Source organism: Lepisosteus oculatus, chromosome 4, assembly GCF_040954835.1.
Source record: "Lepisosteus oculatus isolate fLepOcu1 chromosome 4, fLepOcu1.hap2, whole genome shotgun sequence".
Classification (NCBI taxonomy): Eukaryota; Metazoa; Chordata; class Actinopteri; order Semionotiformes; family Lepisosteidae; genus Lepisosteus; species Lepisosteus oculatus.
Genome location: NC_090699.1, coordinates 46518079 through 46539900, shown reverse-complemented (window position 1 = coordinate 46539900; position 21822 = coordinate 46518079). Strand labels below are relative to the sequence as shown.

General features: G+C 42.8%; 1 protein-coding gene across 7 annotated transcripts in view; it reads right to left on the bottom strand.

Annotated features, from left to right (window-relative positions):
• Positions 1-779: 779 nt before the first annotated feature.
• shld2 (shieldin complex subunit 2) overlaps positions 780-21822 on the bottom strand; it is a 34454-nt gene continuing 13411 nt past the window's right edge. For 2 of the 7 annotated variants that reach the window (XM_069189299.1, XM_069189300.1), the window contains 9 exons: positions 21294-21389; positions 9102-10596; positions 7955-8062; positions 6624-6818; positions 4885-5019; positions 4290-4496; positions 3304-3541; positions 2756-2871; positions 780-2519 (listed from right to left, as the gene is read on the bottom strand). In XM_069189299.1, the coding sequence (XP_069045400.1) occupies positions 2350-2519; positions 2756-2871; positions 3304-3541; positions 4290-4496; positions 4885-5019; positions 6624-6818; positions 7955-8062; positions 9102-10389 (2457 nt within the window). In that variant the 5' untranslated portion in view covers positions 10390-10596; positions 21294-21389 and the 3' untranslated portion in view covers positions 780-2349. Of the gene's footprint in view, positions 2520-2755; positions 2872-3303; positions 3542-4289; positions 4497-4884; positions 5020-6623; positions 6819-7954; positions 8063-9101; positions 11933-13184; positions 13423-21293; positions 21390-21822 lie in introns of those variants that run through there. The other 5 variants (XM_015347864.2, XM_069189302.1, XM_015347866.2 and 2 more) reach the window with 5 other exon arrangements.

The following is a 21822-nucleotide window of genomic DNA, read 5'->3' as shown; positions in this document are numbered from 1 at the left end:
ATATAGCCAGACATTGCCAGATATTTAAAAAATATATATAAAAAACTATAGGTTACAAGGTGTTTTCAAGTTATCAGCCTCCGCCATTCTGGCTGTGACTGCATCTGGCTATGAACTATTCAGCCATTCGTGAAATTGATCAACCCAGTGAACGTCACCAGTATTGCAATATCAGCATACTTATAATACATACTGTATAATGTTATATATAATAATAATTGCTTACAGGCCATTATTGGTAAGGGCCGATGGCAAATTTGGCCAGGATGACGGGGTTACACCCCTACACTTTTCAAGAAATGCCCTGGGATTTTTAATGACCACAGAGTCAGGACCTCGGTTTTACATCTCATCCGAAGGACGGCACCTGTTTACAATATAGTGTCCCCATCACTATACTGGGGCATTAGGACCCACATGGACCGCAGGGTGAGCGCCCCCTGCTGGCCCCACTAACACCTCTTCCAGCAGCAACCTTAGTTTTTCCCAGGTGGTCTCCCATCCAGGTACTGACCAGGCTCACACCTACTTAGCTTCAGTGGGTTGCCAGTTGTGAGTTGCAGGGTGATATGGCTGGTGGCTAATACACAATGTTATGTATATAATATACATATAATTATATATAATATATAATGTTTACTTGCTGCTGAAAGTAGGTCAGTCCACCTACATCCACAATCACCTCTAATTAGCTGTTGTACGATATGTGAAATATTCCTGTTTCAGGTAGTGTGCCTTAGTGAACTCTGCACATTAAAGACTCCACTTCAACACAGATAAAAAATGATTCGGGGTTTATTTAAACAATTCCAACAAAAACAAAAAACAAAACAAAACAGAAGACTTGTTTTGTCTAAGCACCAACTCGACTTCTTCATTTACCTTCCTAAATATACTAACCAGGCTTCTAAATTGTTTACCAGTTCCAAAATGAAAGTACTTCCAATACTTTTAGATTAGGAACCATACACTTGGGCTGTAAGCAGTCCCTGTGGCAGTGAAAAAACATTTCCTCCTCCACCCATTCTTCCTGTCATAGCCTCTTTGATCCTCCACCTTTGTTTGGATGTGAGCCAGTTTGTTGACCTCCAGTTGAGGTCTTTGCCCTGCACAGAAATTCATGCACTTTATAAACAATAAGCTTATTGATCACTTGGTTCAACAAATCTGTTTTTTTTTTCTGGTATAATATTAAAGTGTCTGTTGACATTGATATTTCTCTTGAGGTCTTCCCAATAGGTATGAACATATTTTTCTGTTATTGGCTAAGGACTGAGCTTTTCCCATTATGCATTCTTGAAAGCTCCCTCTTTTGTATGGATTTTTCAGTGCATTGATTATCTGTGCACACGACTCTTTCTGCAGGCAACATTTGGGAGCCAATTTGATGGACATAACTGAACTTCTAAGTGAGTGGTGCAGTAGTCATGAGCTCCTGTCATTGCTCTGGTGATGTGGACATTATTACACATGTTGATGATGACAAAGTGTTAGGAATGTGGATTTTACCAGGATATTTTGTCTGTTTTTCTGGTGAGGTAGGGTATAGGCAATGATAGTTTTGCTCTGAGCATTTGGAAAAGTGAAGAGTGCTATTGGAGTTGACGTTTCCAGCTCCTTCCTTGCCAGTAGTCCCTTTCCAGAGACAGGAATCTCTCCTCGCTCTGGAGTTGAAACACCATGTAGAATAAGTATGTCAACCTTCGGGATTCCAAAAAGAATTTATTTGATCCTAACATAGGAAGCTTCTGCCTCAACCCAAGTGCTTGATCAAGACCTATGCCAAGTCAGGACTAGGAGCTTCCAGACGTCACTATCCTGCTCCTGTCACCATTTGCTGATCGCCACAGGATTGGGAGAATGTGCTGGGGTTGGGAGACACCTGTAAGTGACATCTTTAATTGTGAAGAAATAATTGAAGGTCTCATTCTACTGCAGCCTCCATCTGCATGAAGAGCTAGTGAGGTATTCGAAGAAGATCATCTTTTACCTCTTCTGTTGTTAAGGACTTGTTTGCCGGAGCAAGGTTTGCTTTATATGGATACCTGGATGGCCATCAAGTAACTATCAAACTAGCAGACGTTATACTGTATATTAAGCACTGACCTCTTTCAGTTGAAAAGTGGTTTTAAACCCATATTCTGTGTCAAGATCTTGTGGATTATGGGCCATTTGAACAAGTGTGATAAACAGGCTTTAGAGCTACCCAGTGTCCTGTGCATTTATGTATAGTATTCATATTGTATCTTTTGTTGGTACTCAATTATGATAAGCCACCTCTGAATAGACACAGGATTGGGGTGGGGTCTCGGTATAGACATGTCCATTGAATGGGAACTTGATTGGGACTTAGAGCAGAGGACACAGGCTGATTAGGAGAAAGTCCTGTCCAATGGGGATACTGTTTTCATCCAGCTGGAAGTGGCTTCGGAGCGTCAGGCAGTAGTTGGAAGGGTTTGAAAGCAGAGAGTAGCATGTGTCAGCCACCACCTGTCCAAATGTCCTGTCAGAAGATGGACCTGGTAGATAGATATGGGTAGATGGAAAAGTGGAGAGGGGAATGGATTAGAGAGAGTTTGCAGATAAAGAGTACAAGGGTATTAAAATGAGAAGACTTAGCTTATATTACAATGGGGAACTAACTATGTTGCATTCATGTTGCTACATGTGCCTTGACCCTGAACTAAGAGGAAGAGAGCACCAGTGTACAGTATTGAGGGAGAGTACAATAGGTCTGTGTGTAGAGGGATCCTACCGACAATCTTGCTGGGCAGCTCAGGAGGCATATTCAACAGGATCTTCTGCACAAGAACTGGAGGCACCTGGACACAAAGCTCACAGTCCCCATCCTTCACTGTCAACAGGGCTGGCCTGGGTCAGGACCGACAGAGCACAGCTCATCAGACAGTGTGTACAAGGCTTCACTGGGGTTATAAAATTAATAAACTGGCAATGAGGCAAAACACCCTGCACACAAAAGAGCAAACAAAAAGGCAGCAGTATAAGGTCACATGGAGAGCCTGATGTACTGTTAATGGTCAAATAGAAGATTTGGGCCAGGTGGGTGGAAATGTTAATGGGAAATTCCAGTATTCAATTAGATCTAGCACCTAAGAAAGCACTGCATAGTCAGGATGCAACTGAGGGCTAACTGTATATAAGGAAAAGTGACAGATGTACACAATATGACGAGAAACCAGATTATTTGTGTAAAATGAAAGTTGAAGAAATAAATGCCAGTAACGAAGAGCAATGCAGTAAAATCTGAGAGCTGGTATTACAAGATGCTACAGTAGTTCAGACCTGTAGTAGCGTTTGACAGCAGTGTGTGGCAGGCAGGGGTAACAGGGACTATAAATCCCATTTCTGTCTGTGCCCAGCTCAGAGCCACATCTCGCACAGCCCATGAAGGTGATGTCCTCAGAGATAGCATTCAGGATTCTCTGCAGGGGGGTGTGGCCATTCATTTGCAATGACACATTCTGGGAGCTCCCGCACTGAAACTGCAGCCCTGCGATTTGACATTTGACCTCCACGTCTCCTGGGATACAAACAACAAGGCATGTCAATGCTGTAATGTGGCATGACTGCCAGACTGTTCAAAATAGACATGTACTGCAGTTTCACCTGCCTCTGCTATGTGCTGTATGAAGGGATTCATGAAAGAAGAGCAGTCAGAGGGTTAAACTGCACTTTGTGGTATAAATTAATGATCTGTGTAAGGAGGAAGAGGAGGACTGTAAGAAGCCAGATACTCAAGATCACTTGTTTCTGCTATCAAAACATTAGAAGTAAATGATAACTCCACTTTTACATAAGCTATTGAAAACTTCCATCCTGTAGCTATCTCCTACAGTGGCTCCAATGCATTGTCAATTGTTTAGGTTTGGAGAAAAGTGATCTCTCAAATGAAGCCTGGAGATTGAGAGCAAGTTGAGCTGTCTCTGAAACAACTGTGGCAAATAAATCTGTAAATGTTATGAATTCCTGTTGATGTGAGAGTCCTTTTTACCACTACACTCTGCTACCTAATCTCTTTTAATGGAAAATCTATTACTTAGTGTGCTTGAAATTTCTTCACATTCCCTTTCTTTCTCTCTTCTAGGCCATCTAGGCCATTGATCTAGCTTTTTTCTAAAAAAAAGAAGTCTTATTTTCGTATTTCATTTGTGCACAGACCTTTTGAATGACCTCAAACCAGAATGAGGAGTTCAGAATGCACCATGATGCAGATCCCCTTGTAACTATTCATCACCCAGAACTATTTCAGTACACTGAAAGCCCCTCACCTGTGTATTTCTGAGACAACAGAGTGTGGAGGTCCAGCTTCAGGATGGCCAAGGCTTGACCTGGGTGAGCCTGCCTGTGGAACTCCAATGCTCTCTTGTCACTGGGAAAGAGGGGTTCACAGGAACCCCAAGGTGTGGAATGAAGCTCCATAGCCCCTGATGTGGTATTACTCCTCACTAGTAGCACCCGGAAATCCAATACTGCACCTGAGGAGCGACAGCAGGAATCAAACACACAGAAATTCTACCTGGGCTCACACACCTAGCACTGCTCATGTGAGTGTCACCACAGAACTGGGGAACAGAGAGCACCCTGAGCCAGAATGCACTTCCCATCATTGCGCAGGTATCTGTCATTTCAAAACTCTCAAAAGTATCATGAAAAAGAAAAACACAATCTGAGATTTAAAAATTGATTTGAATTTGTTATGTACTGTAGTACCATCTAGGACCTTTAATAGCCAATACCTTAAACACACAATGAATCTGATCTGAGCTTAAAGCATAATTAGCCAAACAAGCCCAGATTGCCATGCAAGTGTTATTCATTGATAATCTTGAACATCTCACTCTAGCTCAGTCTGCCTCATCTCACCTCTGTTTCTGTTGATCTGCTGCAGCCAGGCTATGGCGGAGCCCCATAGTACCAGCACCCCCTGCTGGTCATCACCCTGCTTCACAGTCAGCACTGCCTTCTTCACTGCACCTCTCCTGGTGGAGCCCTGCACCTCTGCAGAAGTGCAGACAGAGACACAGAAATTACAGCACTGCAACTCTGCAGCAGTGCAGACAGAGAGACGGAAACTACAGCCCTGCACCTCTGCAGCAATGCAGACAGAGACTCAGACATTACAGTCCTCTTCTATTCCAGTGTGGGTTTTCTGTATTTAGATTTTATCAGCAGTGTGTTGGGCAGCACAGACTTTAATGAGCCTGCGCTTGGCTGCTATTAGGCCCTTAAAACTTAGTTGGGATATTCAGGGTGCTGGTCTGGCAGTGATGTGGTTTTTGTTTATTTTCCTGTCTCTGGGACTCAGACTTCTTCCAAGCTCCTCTCCTAAAGCTTTTCTTAAAATTTAATGGTCTGCTAGTCAGACCATTAGGTTAACTGGGTATGCCTGGGTACTGGTCATGGTCCATGTCTTGCCAGCCTCTATAGACAGGAATCAGTACAGCCCTCTTTGTTCCTGTGTGGAGCAAACTATCCAGCACAACCTAGAGGACTGTTCCATCCACAGACTCCTCTGTGGAAGACTACACACCTTTCAAACAGCTGGATCATTGCTTGGCTCAAGAATTTTGTATTCACCAAATAAATTACAGTCCTGCCGTGGGGACCAACGCTCGATTACAGAAGTTTATCTCAAATTAATGAATGGCTCAGTCCTACCTTTGGTAATAAAAAAACATACCAAAATGGCCACAATGTATCTGTAACCTGTTTTTAGATTCTTATACTTTTCAGCTCTGGGAAAGTAGGTTAGAGTTTAAATTCAGTATTAGCACTAGGTTTTGGAGCTCCCCTCATTGTCAAAATTAATTTCAATGACTAGGTGCTTGGTACTAAAAATGCTTGTATAATAGGAGTGTTAAATATATGTGTCATCGCTTATTAGCTGTCCAGATAAAGAATCCACAGTTTTATTAAACATAGTATGTACTGATAGCACCTCCACAGCAAGCTATTTCTAAACCAAGTGTTTGAGAGCAGATTAAGAAATGTCTAAGCATGATAGAAAATCAATAAAGGCTTGTGCAAGTCTGAGGAGGCCTGTTCTGGACCTGGGGTCCTCCGAGACAATGCAATGGGTCCCTGGAAATACATACTGTATCTGCAAAATTCAGTGTTTTTCACAGTACTATATCTATTTGTACTGCATGTTTGAGGACCTCTTATGCGGCAGTAATTATATGGGTATACTATTTCTCATTTATGTTTTCCTTGGTCAGATTACTGGGGAATCCCTGCTGAAAGAAATGGCTGTCACTCCAGTCACAACCATTTCTTTCAGCAGGGATTCCCCATTAATCTGACCAAGGAAAACATAAATGAGCAATTGTATGTCCATATAATTACTGCGGTGACTCCACTGTGGTCAGGGAGGGTGCAATTTCCATGGTAACCACTCAAAACAAACATGCTGGCATCAGGGAGAGGTGTGTCAGGCTGCAGGCTGCGACAGAGTACCCAGCACAAAATGTAGCAGGCACCAACACCGTGGAGTGTATTTGTGGGTTTCGGTGCTCACTGTAATTTGGTTGTGCCTTGTAGCACTGACTGGCTGTGTTATCTTTAGGCAGTGAGAACAAGAGTAAGGGGAGACAGCTGCATACCTCTGATCAGGGAGGTGTCCGTGACCTGCAGCAGGGCGTGCACCAGCGTGTCAGGGCGCAATGCACTCAAACAGGTGTAGAGGATTGTTCGAGGGCTCTGGGGGACACGAAGAGGGAGAAACAGCAGAGAGGGATGTTTCTCCCTCAGGTGGCTATGGAGCTCCTCCAGGATGCCACCTTCCACACTCTCTGGCACTGTAGGGTGAAGAAAACACTCTGTCACTGTTGCTCAATTGGATGATGTCTAAGAAAATGGATGGATGTACTACAAAGTAAAGATCCATGTGCAACGTCATCATTCTTACTTTTAAGACATTGCCTCATAAAGGCAGGATATTTGTGAGTTCCAAAATCAGAAGAGTTAGACCAAAAACGAATTGGAAGAGGTTTAGTTAATACAATTTATTATTAATAAATACTATGCCATAATCCCAGATACTATACTGTAACTGTGATACTATGCTATTATCTGTATATGAATATGTGCTGAAAATTGTGATCATGTCCTCCTTGGAATTGGATTTGAGGATATGGATTCTTGTTTGATATTCATCCTCCTGGCATTATGTCTGAATGTCTTTACAGGAAAGGAAGGAGATTATGGCCAGTCAGTTGATACTGACATCCCTTGTTATTTAAATGAAACTACTACACATCTTAGTGAATTGCAACCACGTATTCCATCCTATCTTCACTAAACACAACTGTGTGGAAACATATATACTATACAGTATGTTAACATAAAGAAGCTTTAAACTGAATTGTTATTTAAATGTAAGTCTGGTTTCATGCTAATTCTTTGTGCTCTGCTTACTTCCTTCTTGTTATGTTAAAAATTAAATGTATTTAACTTTAGAAAAGAACCATGTTAAGGCTTCAGGAACTAGATGCAGTCTCAATGAGTGGTACTAAAAATGCTTATATAATAGGAGTGATAGAATGATCACTTAAATGGAAAAGTAAAGGTTAACATATTGTATCACATCACTACAGCTCAAATATTGTGCATTTCACTCTTTGTTTCTTTTCACCATGGAATCAACATTTCCTTCGTCCTTTTTTAGAGAGAGGATTGTTTTATTTACACATACACCTCAGACCATTGTTTTGAAGTTTCTGATCAGTACCGGATCAGAAACTTCAAAACAATAGAAAATGTCAAAAGAGACATTTCAAAGATAGAAAGAAAGTCCTTCAGAAAAAAAGCTAAGACAGCAGGAAGGGTAACATGTTATTTGACATTTCCTGATGAATTATGAAGAACTGGCCACATGGAATACTAACACAGGGGCAGGTCCCCTCTGAGGATGGCACGAGGGGCTGACACTCACCTTGCAGCTGAAGGCTGGGGGAGGCCTGGCCCAGATTCAACAGTGTGCTGGTGTAGGTAGACTGCAGTACCAACTCACCCCTCCACCGGTCTTCACTGACAGTCAGGTCTGCCACACAGAGCACAGTCACACAGTACAACCTGCACAGTGCTACACCTTCAAAAACCAGAGACCCATCCACTGCCTGAATTGAATCACCTGAGGTCCGCCTGTTGTCACTTCCCTTCCTCTTGTGTGTGACAGCTGGACTATTTACGGTGGAGACCCTCTGACAAAGCTGGTCAAGGTGCAGGCCATGACCCCTGTATTTGTCTTATAGTGAATCTCCAAAAATCTTGGAATTGCCAAGGTTTATATAACCACTTCCTATACAAATTACAGCCTTTTGCATGGGCAATTGCTCCTGGGCTTGCAACAACACACAGGACATCGCTTAGTGTGGTATATGTGCCTGTCCTGTCATATGTTCTTTAGCACTTGATCATGGCTGCTCATTTTAACCTGACAGGACTTGCATAATAAAAATGTGTATATACAGTAGATCAGCCTTCTACGTGTAAAATGCCTCATGCAAGGATACTGCTGAATTTCCATCCTTTGGTTGTCAGAGAGCTGACACACAGGCGTGGCTGAACTGGGTGGAAGTGGCTGAAAGTAGCAAGGTATCGAAAAGGAAGTGTGTTGGAGTCTGATGAGAGGCTTGAAGTTGATGATTAAGTCTTGTTCACAAACATGCTGCCTCACATGCACACCTACACTCATACACATTGCAACAACCGGGAAACAGGTATTTTCCACTTAATGTGAAGTCGACTTCAGAAATATAAAAAGAAATGTTGCGAAAATGGCCATCTTTTTCTTAAAAGCAGACCATGAAGTTATAATAAGTCCACAATATGAACACTGACAGCTTTGAATTTAATAATAATGGAGATGATGAAAAGCTGTAGGAAGAGAACAGTTTGTACAGGCTCAATACGATTGACAATTGTGGCATTTTAGATATAAATAAGTACTAGCTTTCCTTAATGGAAAGCATACTGTTGCACAATTCAAGTATGAACTTTTAAAGGTCTACCTCCTTTATTAATACTGGATATGCTCAAGCTGCTGAATATGAATCGGAGACAGGAGGCCAGTTTGTTACCTGTGATCAACAGCAGGTCTCCTGGGTACACAGTCAGGGCCCAGAATGCCTTAGTCCTCCACAAGACCACCTTCATCTTGGCTCCTGACTGGTCAGTTACAACAATGGTTGCTAGGGGAACCATGGAGCCTGCAGAGAACCCAGATTTGACTTTGATCTCCTTCAGATGGCAGGGGTGCAGCACACCCACCAGGACGCGATAGTGCTTTCCCCTGTCCACACATCTGCTCAGGAGGGTTGTGGTGAGCGAGCCAGCTCTGCTCCTTGTCTGTCCTTGGTGTGCGCAGGCCTCGTCATCAGGCGAGGCCACTCTGCTCTTCTTGGAGACAGGGGAGCCTGGAGATATAGATAAAGGGAACCTGGAGTGTGGGGCTGTCTGTTCTGAGGCCTCTTGATCCAAGTCCCTGTTCCTCTTGGCAAAGGAAGTGCCCTGAGAGCAGAGAAGCCCTACAGATCTGGCCTCTATCACTACTCCCCCTTCCTTCTGTTGTTCACTCAGGGTGTCAAAGAGTTCCACAGAACCCCTGAGAGTTCCCTGCACCACTGGATTCACATCGCTCCATGGGCTGTACAGCTCCAGGGAGCTGCCTGAGATGGTCTCTGAAGTGTGTTCGGAGGCACATCCCACCTTGTCCCCCCCTTTGACTCCCACCTCTGCACCTATCTGTCCCTTCAGCAGCACAGCCTGGCTCACAGTGCACACGCTGAGGTACTCTGTCTCCAGAGACAAGCCTGGCACGACTCTCTTGGCCTCAGGGCCTTGTCTGTGAGCAGGGAAGCAGCTATCCAGATATTCCCTGACGGCCGCAGGAGGCGATTCTTGCAGTCTGCTGGTGACCTGGGATTCCGGACTCTCTGAGGGACTGGCCCCTTGCTCCCCTAGAAGATGCACTTCCTCTTGGTCTCTTCCACTTCCTGAAAAACTGGTAGGATTGTTGAGGGTTTTGTCTGCTCCGATGCTCAGTCTATGCAAAACGTGGTTGGCAAGGCTTACGCAATCCAACCCCTTGGCCTTTGCCGAAGAGGCGCTCTCTGTGGTGCTGACCTTATCCAGCCAGTGACAATCGCTCAGCACACGGCAGTGTGCGCTGCTCCCAGCCCCAAACACTCCAGACTCCCCTTCTGTCGACTCTGGGGCAGAATTCAGCCTCCCTAATTGAAACCGGAGCTGCATTCTCTGCCACTGTCCAGGGGCATCTTTCTCGGGACTGCAGGGTCTCTCTGTTTTCTTCCTGAGGGGGGGTTTTGGTGCGCCAAGGAACACATAGGTTTTTGATGTGCCAGCCATGCTACTGCAGAGTGATTGAAGACTGTCACCTCAGCATTTATGGAGTTCCCTATCCATTAGTTCTTCTTTATAGAACAGGTCTCCTGTGAACAGAGCAAGCTGTTTAACTTTTGGGGCTGAACAGCAGTTGAACACCAAGGCTCTAGCCCTCTTCCTCATGACCACAGGCTTGTGTGATATTGGAACAAGTAATAGGTTTATTCCATGCTGAAAAAAAGAAGAAAGAGAACACAACGTTTCGGCCGTGGACCCTTCTTCAGGTGTGATATTTGTGTGATATTGCCTGCTTGTCCTTGACATTATTCTGCTGTTAATTTCAGCAGGTCAAACAACATCACACTCCCGGCGATATCTCACTGACACAATCTGGAACAACGAAACTGTCACAGGTAAGCAGTGCCCTGCTTCACTAAATGGCAATACAATACAGCAGGTAAGAAATACACTTTAGCCTTCCCCTTAACCTGCATTCATTCATAATCCCAAAACTACAACTGAAAAAACCCTCCCTCTCAGATCCTAGTAGCTGTAGGATAACCCCAGGCATTCAAAACTATCTTAGCCCTACTCCCGTCATTTTTCCTTATCTGTGTTGTCAAATACAGTGTCTTTAAGTTTTGTTTGCACAGGCATAAAATAACACTGTAATTTCATCTCAAGCCAAGGGACTAACAAATCTTATTTGTGAATGCCAGCCTCCATCTTGAGCTAATTCAGGAGTCTGGCAGACAGCAGCTGTCTGTGTCATGTGACTGCGGCCATCCTAAATAGCAAAATCCCCCCTGCCTTGAGACTTCCTGCACAGCCAACACCCCCTGCACTGCCACACAATCACCTGCAGGTGGAGACAATGCTCAGAGACCGTGACATTGGCAGGAAGCCACAGAGATCTGCTCTCACTGGCAGCTCTTCTATGCTCTTGGGAGAGATGATTTGCCAGACTAGGTGAAATTCTAATTTGCATTTTTGCATTGTCCTGTCAGTATATATCCTTTTACAGATGTAATCCACACCCATTGAGCTCCCTACAGGAACAATTTTTTTATTTTCTCAAGAGAAGATGAGTGGTACTCTACCATATAGTACAGCTACTACAAAAGAAGAAATTAAAAGGGGTGGGTTGCTGTTAAAACACAGGCAGTAGTCTGAAGGGCTTATTTTAAACAACCACAATAGTGTTCCCAGCAGAGACCAGGGCTCTTTCACTTGTCTTCATGTAAGGTTCATTAGGAAAATCAGGTATCAGTTTGCCATCTCCTGGGAGAAAAAAAAACTGTCATGAAAAAAGCCTTCTTTCAGGATCTTAAACAGTTTTTACTACACAAGGTTACGTAGTTGACACCACAAGAAAACAACATAACAAATTGGAGATCTGTCTGGTCTTTAAGTCAGTGCTCTGTGCCTAATCATCCAGGTGGATGCTGCACGTTGGTGGTGGTAGAGAGGAGTCCCCATTTCCTGTGAAAGCGTTTTGAGTGGAGTGTCCAGAAAAGCAATATATAAGTGTAAGCAATTATTATTATTATTATTATTATTATTATTATTATTATTATTATTATTAATGTAGGACAGACAAAGTCTTGTTATCCCCGCAAAACCGGACACAAACAATAAAGGAGCATAATCTAGACTGTGTACCATTAAAATCACTTAAGTCTCTCTTACCGTTCCCTGCCTTCCTTCGTTTACAGCTCTTATATCCCTCAGTTGACTTTTACTGCACACACCTGGGCTCAATTACTGAGTTGTCAGCAGCCATTTTCCCTCAGTGCCTACTCTAAACCCAGATAAGAAGCAAAATGGCTGTCACCTATAGAATGTCATCGTACACACAAGCCACAATGCAAAAACTCACTGCTCTGTGTTTTTACAGTGCAGTTGATGAAGTAGTACCAAAAGTCCTAAGGACACCTCAGGTGAGTCTTCCATTCACAAACATAGACTCCTTCACACAAAGCTAATAGATTTCTCTTCCTTGTAATTAGGATAGCGCATCAGATTAGAAAGAAATTTCCAGGAAACTGAAATCCATTGACCCAGTTAGCCATAACTGTTCAATACATAAGAACCTAAGAAAGGGTACAAGCGAGAGGATCTACAATCTAGCCTGTTTGGATAATTTAACTCAGAACTCAATTATGAGTCCAGCTGTTCTTGAAAGAAACCAGTTCAACAATATGGCTGGAAAGCTCCTTTCATAATCCACAACCTATTCCCAGGAAACACACTCATCCCATTCTCTTACCATGTTCATTCCCAGGAGACACACTGATCCAGTTTCCCAACTCTATCCATTCCCATGACGTATTAATCCCATTTTCACAATGCTATTAATTCTGTAATCATTTACTATAAGCCTTCTGTACCAAAATTAATGTGTGAGCATCTTTGTCAGGCTCTGCATAAGGTGACACGGCTAAGATAGCAGATACTACTGTGTTTGTTTCTGTTCCAGCTGTGCATGCTGTCTTGGCACGGAATTATTACTGTCCACAGTTGAATATGGCCAGACTCTGTACTAAAGAGTGACTGTGGGAGCTGAGCCCTGTAGAATGCTAGACATAGGGTATTCTTATTCCCAGATCACTATCTTTTCCAAGGGATTTCTGTATCATTCTGTACTTAAGAGCTTATTAGTTCACTCTTGGCAATCCGAACTATGAATTAAAGTTTCATTCCAATGCTGTTGGTGCCTGGAAGAGACGACCTGAATTCACTAGAGAAGCCAGATGGGTGAGCTCTGGAACACTCTTCGCATCATAGGCACTCACTGGCACTTACACAGGTGAACTTACCACTCTGACAGACACTGGTACTGTGCCGGGACTCTCATGTACAGTATTCACATCACATCAATAGGGAGCAGTGTGGAGAAGTGGTTAGACCTGAGGACTGCAGGTTCAAATCCTAGGAGGGACACAGCTGCAGCTCCTTTGAGCAGGGAACTTTACTCATATTGCTCCAGTAAAACACTCAGCCATGTAAATGGGTCTCCAGGTCATCAGTGTTAATAGGAATTTGTTTTCAATAAATGTATCTGAAATAAAAATGAATACTTATATATTTTATATTTTATACAGTAGTACTGAACAACATGACAGATTTGGTAGTGGATAATACTATTCCTAAAGCACACAATAATGCTCTGTGAGCTTTGATTAGTGCAGTGATTGTGTGCTTTCCAACACACATTTGGTTAAAACATTAATTTACAGAAAGCAAAACAATTTTTTGCAGACCACAGTGTTTAGCTTAGAAAACAAAACATCTGACAAACAAAACTGCTGGCAGGTCACAACTGTTCAGGGTTCCCCTTTTATTTCCTTCTGTTTTGAGACAGATGTGCATTCAGGGAACTAAAAAATATACCAAAAAACAGAAAAGTTACAGACAAGAGCTTATTCCACACCCCTACAACTCCTTGTGTGTTCCATGTTCTGTAGTTTCCACTTGTGGAAAACTCTGGTTTTTGATTCTGGAGAAGTTGGTTGGGTTGACTTTGCCAGTGCCTTTGAAGCAACTACCACAATAAAGCTAAGGTTCTGTACGATTTTACTATGTTTCCATTGACGTTAACAAGCTTACTTCTGGGTGATTGGAAGATACAAAATATAGTATTTTACTGTTTTTCAGCTCCTGCCAATTACATTACAGACATCACAGGGTCTGCTCTCCTGCCCATTTGGGGGCAACTGCTGTTGTGTTTGCAGCCCTGTTGGAGCCACAGACCACAGACTAAATTTAAAAAAATAAATCGGGCCTGGCTTCACACTTCTCACTGCAGATGCCTCTGATCTTTACATCATTTGAAAATGGGCAGTACAATTTAAGAATTTCCCACTGGAATATAGAGATTTAGACAGATCTTAGCAATATTTCTTGAAACTACATGTAAAAGACTTGTAAAGAAAAAGGTCAGAGAGATTCCAGGAGCTACATTTTAAAGGAACAGACTGGCACTGAAACCGGTTTAGTAAACACAGACCAGAATAAGATCACTTTATTGGCCATATACAATTTCTTGTATTAGGAATTTGTCTTTTCACATACCCCAGCTTGCTCTCCATGAGACACACAGACTGGAAGAGTAGCTTGGGGTCAGAGCACAGGGTGAGCCATTTATATGGCTATTTATACGAGTTGGGGTTAAGGGCCTTGCTCAGGGGCCCAACGGGGAAGAGTTCCTCTGCCGGCTGGGGGATACAAACCAACAACGTTCCAGCCATAGGAGAAGATCTTTAGCCACAGTGCCACTGCACTGCCCCGATCTCACTCCAATAATACACTCCAATTGAGTGTATTGTATTATTGTATTGGAGGAAACACTCCAACCTCACAAGAGGAGACCGAGGAGACCACTCAGTCCATCCTGCTTGCTTTGTCACTAGCAATTTGCCGGGCAGAGAATCTCTGTCTTCTGTCATATGGCAGAGCCTCTTGTTTCAGACACTCACCACCCTTTGCGTTAAGATGTACTCTTATTTAAACAAAACTTACATTATTTTCTTAATATGGAAAATTGCAATAATGGGTAAATGTAATCAGATTTGCTTTTACTAAGTAGAAAATCTAAGATTTTACTAAGTAGAAAATCTTTTACTGAAGTCTGGAAATGATAAATGATTTTGTGGAATAAGAGTTTTGGAGCAAGGATGTATTTATATAAACATGTATTTTCACCTCAAGTTACTAATTATGCAAAGCTAAACCATTATTCTTCTGTGAGGGTATATTATAAGAGGCCATAGTGCCTGTGGAGGAACTCTATGGCTCACATCATGTGTTTGCACGTCTCACTACCTCCTGAGTGTGAAATCACAAACAGTGTAGCAACTGCGAGGTGCAGAGTAGGAGTAGGAGTAGCTCTGTAATGGGCTTTAAAAACTATCACCCATCGTCAAGAGACACAGCAGCTCTATTAACTGAGGAGAAGAACTCATTCTTCAAAGATCTGCTCATCCACTTGACCTTTACATTCATGAGCGGCCATCGCTAATCCACACATCTTCAATCTGCTTGTCAACACGGACAATAGGCCGTGGATTCTGGCACGGGCTGTTTCCTGATTGATCTTGGTTTTATGAGGAGTATGTGTAAAGGGATAACATTTCTAATTAGAAGAGCCATTAAGGTTACGCTTCTGAGACAGGCAGTTGTTGCAAACAGTAAATCCACTGCACAGTGTTATGTCAAATGCATTTTAAAACCTACTTCTCCTTGTTACTCCTCCAAAAAATAAATATACATTTCAACATGAGCGCTCCAGATCTCTATCAGAAAGTATAATTCCAGACTTTCTTTCTCAGTGTGGGATTGGTCAATGTTTTGCCAGGAGCCAGGAGAGCCCAGTGTAAGGAACCCCAACCCTGCATCCAGTGGCACTTCAGCTATGTTTCAGGGCTTGGGTAATGCAGATCACAGCCAATAACATAGTTCATCCTACCTCTGAAAAGAGCACAATTACTGTCTCGGCCACTAGGGGGGTCCAGAAGCTTATTTACAGTTTTAATTATTTGTTTTGCGACAGCCAGAACGTCTGGAATGAACAGAACCGCATCCTGACTTGTGCTGATGAACATTGGTTCCACTGTGCCAATCTATAGGATGCATATACTTAAGAATTAAATACAAGTACATACAAGATGGTTGTCAAAACAAACGAGACACACCTGTCATCTTTTTCCAAACAATATCTACAGCTCCAGCCTTCCTAACATCATTCTCTGCTCTGCTCCTGGTCAAAGATCCTGTTCTCTCTAGGCTGGACTGCTGCCGCTCTGTCCTAGCTAGGCTCCCAACATCAGCAACCCTCCCACTGCAGCCCATCCAGAGCTCTGCAGATGGCTTCCTTTTCTCCCTGCCTGTCTCCTGCGCTCTCTGGAGTGCCTGGTGTCTCTGCCCAAAGTCCTGCCTCAGTCCCCTCCTATCTCCCACCCCATCTCTCGGCTCATCTGGTGGTCTCTTGTGCTGCTCATACTCCTCCCTGTCACCCAGTGCAGGCAGTTTCCCTCTCTTGTACCCTCTCTGACCCTCCTCTCCAGCCTTCTTGATCACTGAAATTCCTGCATCGTATATCGATATGCTTTTGTCTCAATGAAGAGTTAATATTTAGGATTTTCAGATTTTTGCACCGTGTTTCATTTTGGTAATTTCTATGCATTATCTGATAATACTGAAACATTTATCCCACCCTGTACAATGTATTTTGACATATTCTAGTTGAATATTCTAGTTGACTGGCAGTAAACTGAACAGAGGATCCATCTAAATAATAATAATAATAATAATAATAATAATAATAAATCTTTTATATTAAAAAGTGGCTTCACAGAACAACAACAGCAAAAAAGAACATATTGAGAGGAGATAGTAGATTGCATATTGAATATGGTAGGAAAGCAAAGGGGTACACCAGTACAGAACCGGTTAAATAAAACTCCTCCTAGAAAAGAAGGTCTAGATTTGAAAGTCTACATTTGAAATATCTAGAAGATATAGAAGAGCTCAGGGAAGATGACTCTCCTTAGGGATAGAGTTCCAGAGCTTTGGGGTGCATCAGGAGAAGGCCCCACCAACAGAGTGAAGACATGCTTGAAGGACAGACAGGAGATCGGAGTTAGATGACAGAAGGTTGCGAGGTGGGTAATAATAACACTTATACACTTATATAGCGCTTTTCTGGACACTCTACTCAAAGCGCTTTACAGGTAATGGGGACTCCCCTCCGCCACCTGGATGATGCGACAGCAGCCATAGTGCGCCAGAACGCTCACCACACATCAGCTTTCAGTGGGGAGGAGAGCAGAGTAATGTAGCCAATTCATAGAGGGGGATTATTAGGAGGCCATGATTGGTAAGGGCCAATGGGAAATTTGGCCAGGACGCCGGGGCTATACCCCTACTCTTTTCGAGAAACGCCCTGGGATTTTTAATGACCACAGAGAGCCAGGACCTCGGTTTTACGAAGGATGGCACCTGTTTACATTATAGTGTCCCCGTCACTATACTGGGGCATTAGGACCCACGTGGACCGCAGGGTGAGTACCCCCTGCTGGCCCCACTAACACCTCTTCCAGCAGCAACCTTAGTTTTTCCCAGGAGGTCTCCCATCCAGGTACTGACCAGGCTCACACCTGCTTAGCTTCAGTGGGTTGCCAGGTGTGAGTTGCAGGGTGATATGCTGCTGGCATTAGTAGTAGGACGTAGTAGGACGTAGTAGGGGTAGTAGGACGATATTAGTTCAGAAGGATACTGAGATGCCAAGCCAAACAGAGCCTTGTTTGTGAACAGCAGGATTTTGAAAGTGACCTGAAACCTGACAGGAAGCCAGTGCAAGGACTTTAGGTTAGGAGTAATGTGATTACCTACACTAGACCTGGTCAGGATTCTGACTGTCGAATTCTGGACATACTGTTCAATATGGATTTAGTTACTACTGCAAGTAAGCCATTACAGTAGGCAATACAATAAATAAAAAAAATGGTTGACCAGCTTTTCAGCAACAGTTAGAGACAACATAGGACATAGTCATAATGATCATCATCATCCCTTTTTTGTTACTAGTATTTTGGGTGTTCAAACATCTTCTTGAACAGTGTTTCCCAGTTTTGATCCTGCTGTATGTCTGTCTTTATTCCAGCTGTGCTCTTTCTTAAATTATGCGCACTGAACCTTTCAGTCAGACCAGGTGTTCAACGCTGAGAATGCTCATTATGTGTCACAGTGTAATTTTCACCTGTGCATCATTAATTGATGAATAATCAGTTAATTGAGCAACATTTTTCAAATAAGTTGAAACACATCTGTCTGGCATATGTCTTAGATGCAATACATTTACAATATATAAAAGAGATTATTACTGAACCTATGAACTGAGTGCAGAAAATAGGTAAGTTAACACATTTGAGGTGCCGAATGGCCTCTTCTTATGTTCTACCTGTCCAGGTATAAAGATTAGCTTTCTGCCCTAACCTCACGTAATGAGGTGCTTATGTGTTCCTGTCTACTCCCAGCTGCATTTGGCCTGCTTTCATCCTCTCCTCGCTTGGATTCATCTGTGGAATTTATGTATCATCGAGCCAAATTCTTTACATACTGTATGTGACCCCTCTTGTTCACAGCCAGACGTTTCCATGGGCAACACATCTTACTGATGAACTCTCACAAAGAGCTTTAAGTAGCTAAAGCTAATATTTTTTAGTGTTTTGCATATAAGCAGGACACTTGTAAGAAAATATTTACCAGAATCTTGGGAAGGACCCATTGGTTACAAAACACAAAACAGCTCCATCCTTAATATCCCCAACACACACTGCACAAACATTCAGGGACTTCAATTATGACCTGAAAAAATAAATAAATGTACAGTCCATACAAAATAAGTCGGATTTCAACTTATAAGACAGTAATAATAAAATACTAAACAATTCTATCATTTCTGATGGAAGAAGCCATTGTTGTGTTAAGCTGCCACTTGTTTCTAATGTTGCATTTGTTGTGTGACGGAAAGCCAACAACTGCCCCCCACAAAAAACAGACACACCAGGAGGAAAAAATGTTGCCAATCCACCATCCCATTAGCAATAGGACATTGTAAAAGATGTTTTTCTATGCCCCTCAGCACCATTGAGTCCTGAATCTATCACTGTGCATGAGACAAAATTCAATTTTCTCTCCCTTTCTCTCTGTCTCATTTTCACTCCCTGTCTTTGCAAACTTAAAGTCATTCCTTTCCTGTAAACATCAGAAGGAAGGCCCCATATGTTTAGGCTATTGACAGAGAACTTAAAAATAAAAGGGTTTCAAAAACAGCCCCATTCTTTGAATCATTAGGCTTTTCCTGGAAAATGTGAAAGAAAAAAGCAGTCTAATTTACCGCCCCTCCTGCACATTCACCCCCCCCGCCTCCATGGCAGCCTCTTCGCCAAGCCTGTGGGTGTTGTCTGTGAGGCAGCCAATCGCAGCTGTGCTGTCCCTCTGAAACAGGGCTGTGATTGATTACACCACTCCTGTTTGGAGACCAGGGCCTGTTTTCAGGAATGTTGAAAACAGACAAGTCAAGAGCAAAAGAACTTGGGAAGAGTGAGGAGGAAAGGAGAGAAAAGAATGAGCTGGGGTCCCAGGGAACTGCCGACTGAGGTCAGTGTGGGGTCACTAAGGAGGACTGTGGGCAGACTGAGAGGTTAGGGTCAGTATACAGGACTGTAGACAGTGCAAGGGATTAGGGTCAGTGTGGGACTGTATGGAGGTTATTGTGGGTACTGTATGGGTTAATTGTGGCGGACTGGGTATAGCGTGAAGAACTGGAGCTGTCTAGGTCCTTGGATAATTACAGCTTGGCTATAACCAGATATTCACAGATGACTTAATCACAACTGTGCCTCTGGTGAAGTCACCTACATCAGCTGTCTGTTCCACAGGAGCAAACACTGAGCACAAGGCCTGATACACTAAATAACAGTTCTAAGGAATAACAGGACATATCATGTATTGGGCCATTCCACTATTTTGGATAGGAATGGTCACTCCTATGTAATGTACAGTACCAATCTTTAATACACTGTTAGGGCAGTGAGTATACTGTATGTGGCACTAAATGTTCCTAAAGGTCAGTGCTTCAGTGCAATCTGAACTATAAAGGAAGAGACACCAGCATGAAAAGACAGAGACGCAGATCACAATCAGTGAGAAATATTATAGTTCTTAGACACACTCTAAGGTCCAATTATTCATCCTGCCATTTTCTCACCACTTCACCATTTCTTCCAATTCAAAGGTATGACAGGACAGCAGTCAATTGCAGGGCACAAACTCACACCAGGGCTAATTTTCCCAGAAGCCAATTAATCTACCAGTATGTCTTTAGACTGAGCTAGAAAATCCACGTAAACTCTGAGAGGACATGCAAACTCCACATAGACAGCACCCCAGGTCCAGAATTAAATCCAGAACCCAAGTGCTGCAAGGCAGCAATGCAAACAACTGTGCCACTGTGCCTCCCATGTCCAATTATGAGTCATTAAAAATTTTATAACATAGATCTCTGTTTCTTTAAATTGAGAAGTCTTGCAACCAAGAATGTAGAGTAGATGAATGTCACAGATCCACAGACCCGAACAGACAGAAACCTGTCTATATCTAATGGCGTGGTGTTGTGCTCCAAGCAGGGCCCTTATGCAGGTTATAAAGCAGAAGGCTAATTTTTGTCCCACAGGTGCACAAGCACTGGGAAACACTGCTCAATTCCTCAACGTGTTTATGGGCAGTGGTGATCATGCCTGTGTACGAAGGCGAAGCAGTTAAACTTGGTTCTGCACTGAAAAAATAAACAACAGAATGTTTGGGCGTGTCTTTTTAATTTGCCTGAAGAAGGCAAGCTTCAGTTTCTGGTGTTCAGGCTATTTTTCCATTGCCTCATTTCCAGTCTGTGGGAGTGTGAAGCCACGCAGAACTGCCAGGTTATATTTTGGGAAGGGGGTGGAACTGGCCAGGCCATGCAGACCTCCTGCTCCTTCAGCCCAGAGCAGGTGAAGCCCGGGGGCTGACTGCATGCTAATTCATTAATGCTCAATGGAAACGCCCAAGATGCTGCAGTATAATTAATCTACTACCAGCAGGAAAATAACCTACATGGATAATATTCAAGCACACTCTCTGATACTAAGTAACTACAAACTGAGTGGCTATAAACACAGCTTTGTCAGAACTCTGAAAATCGGTGCCTTAAATGTAATCCTCTAATGATTTTTCGCCTCACGGAAGTTTCGGAAGCCCTCAGAAACTTTCTGGAACCTTGTAGAAATTAGCTTGATGGTTACTGGGTGTATAAGTGGACTAGATGCAAGCACTCAACTTTCTGAACAGTGCTGTCAGCAGTATAACTGACACGAAAAGGTTAAACTCACATTGCGAAGAACATCATCCCTTCTGTGAATAACAAAAATGGCACTGTTCTGCTTTGGTGCTGGTGTGTATCCTCTGGTCCTGGTGGCCTTGATGAACTGAGGGATTAACAGATTTCAAAGTATATTAAGATACTGTATTTTATCCAAATCCTACACAGAATCCACAGAATCTACTGCCACATGGTTAATGCAACATAAAATGTATGTTGTTGATTGGCCATCATAAATCTCAGACCAATGTAACATTTACTGTACTGCTCAAGTTGTAAAATCTGAAGGCGTAGGAGACTTTCTGCCCAGAGGAACAAATAAAAATCCTACTGACAAGAGCTAATCCTATTAAAACACTACAAGAAGTACAATACCTGCTCCATGTTATCAATGACAAAGCCGGATGAATAAAATACTGATTGTATAGATGTGACTAATTTTGTGTTAACATTGTGTATTTACAAAAATATGCAATTATTTGGACAGATTTGTTTTTACAATTTCCACTGCAGATAGCTAAACCAATGTTCAGTATCAC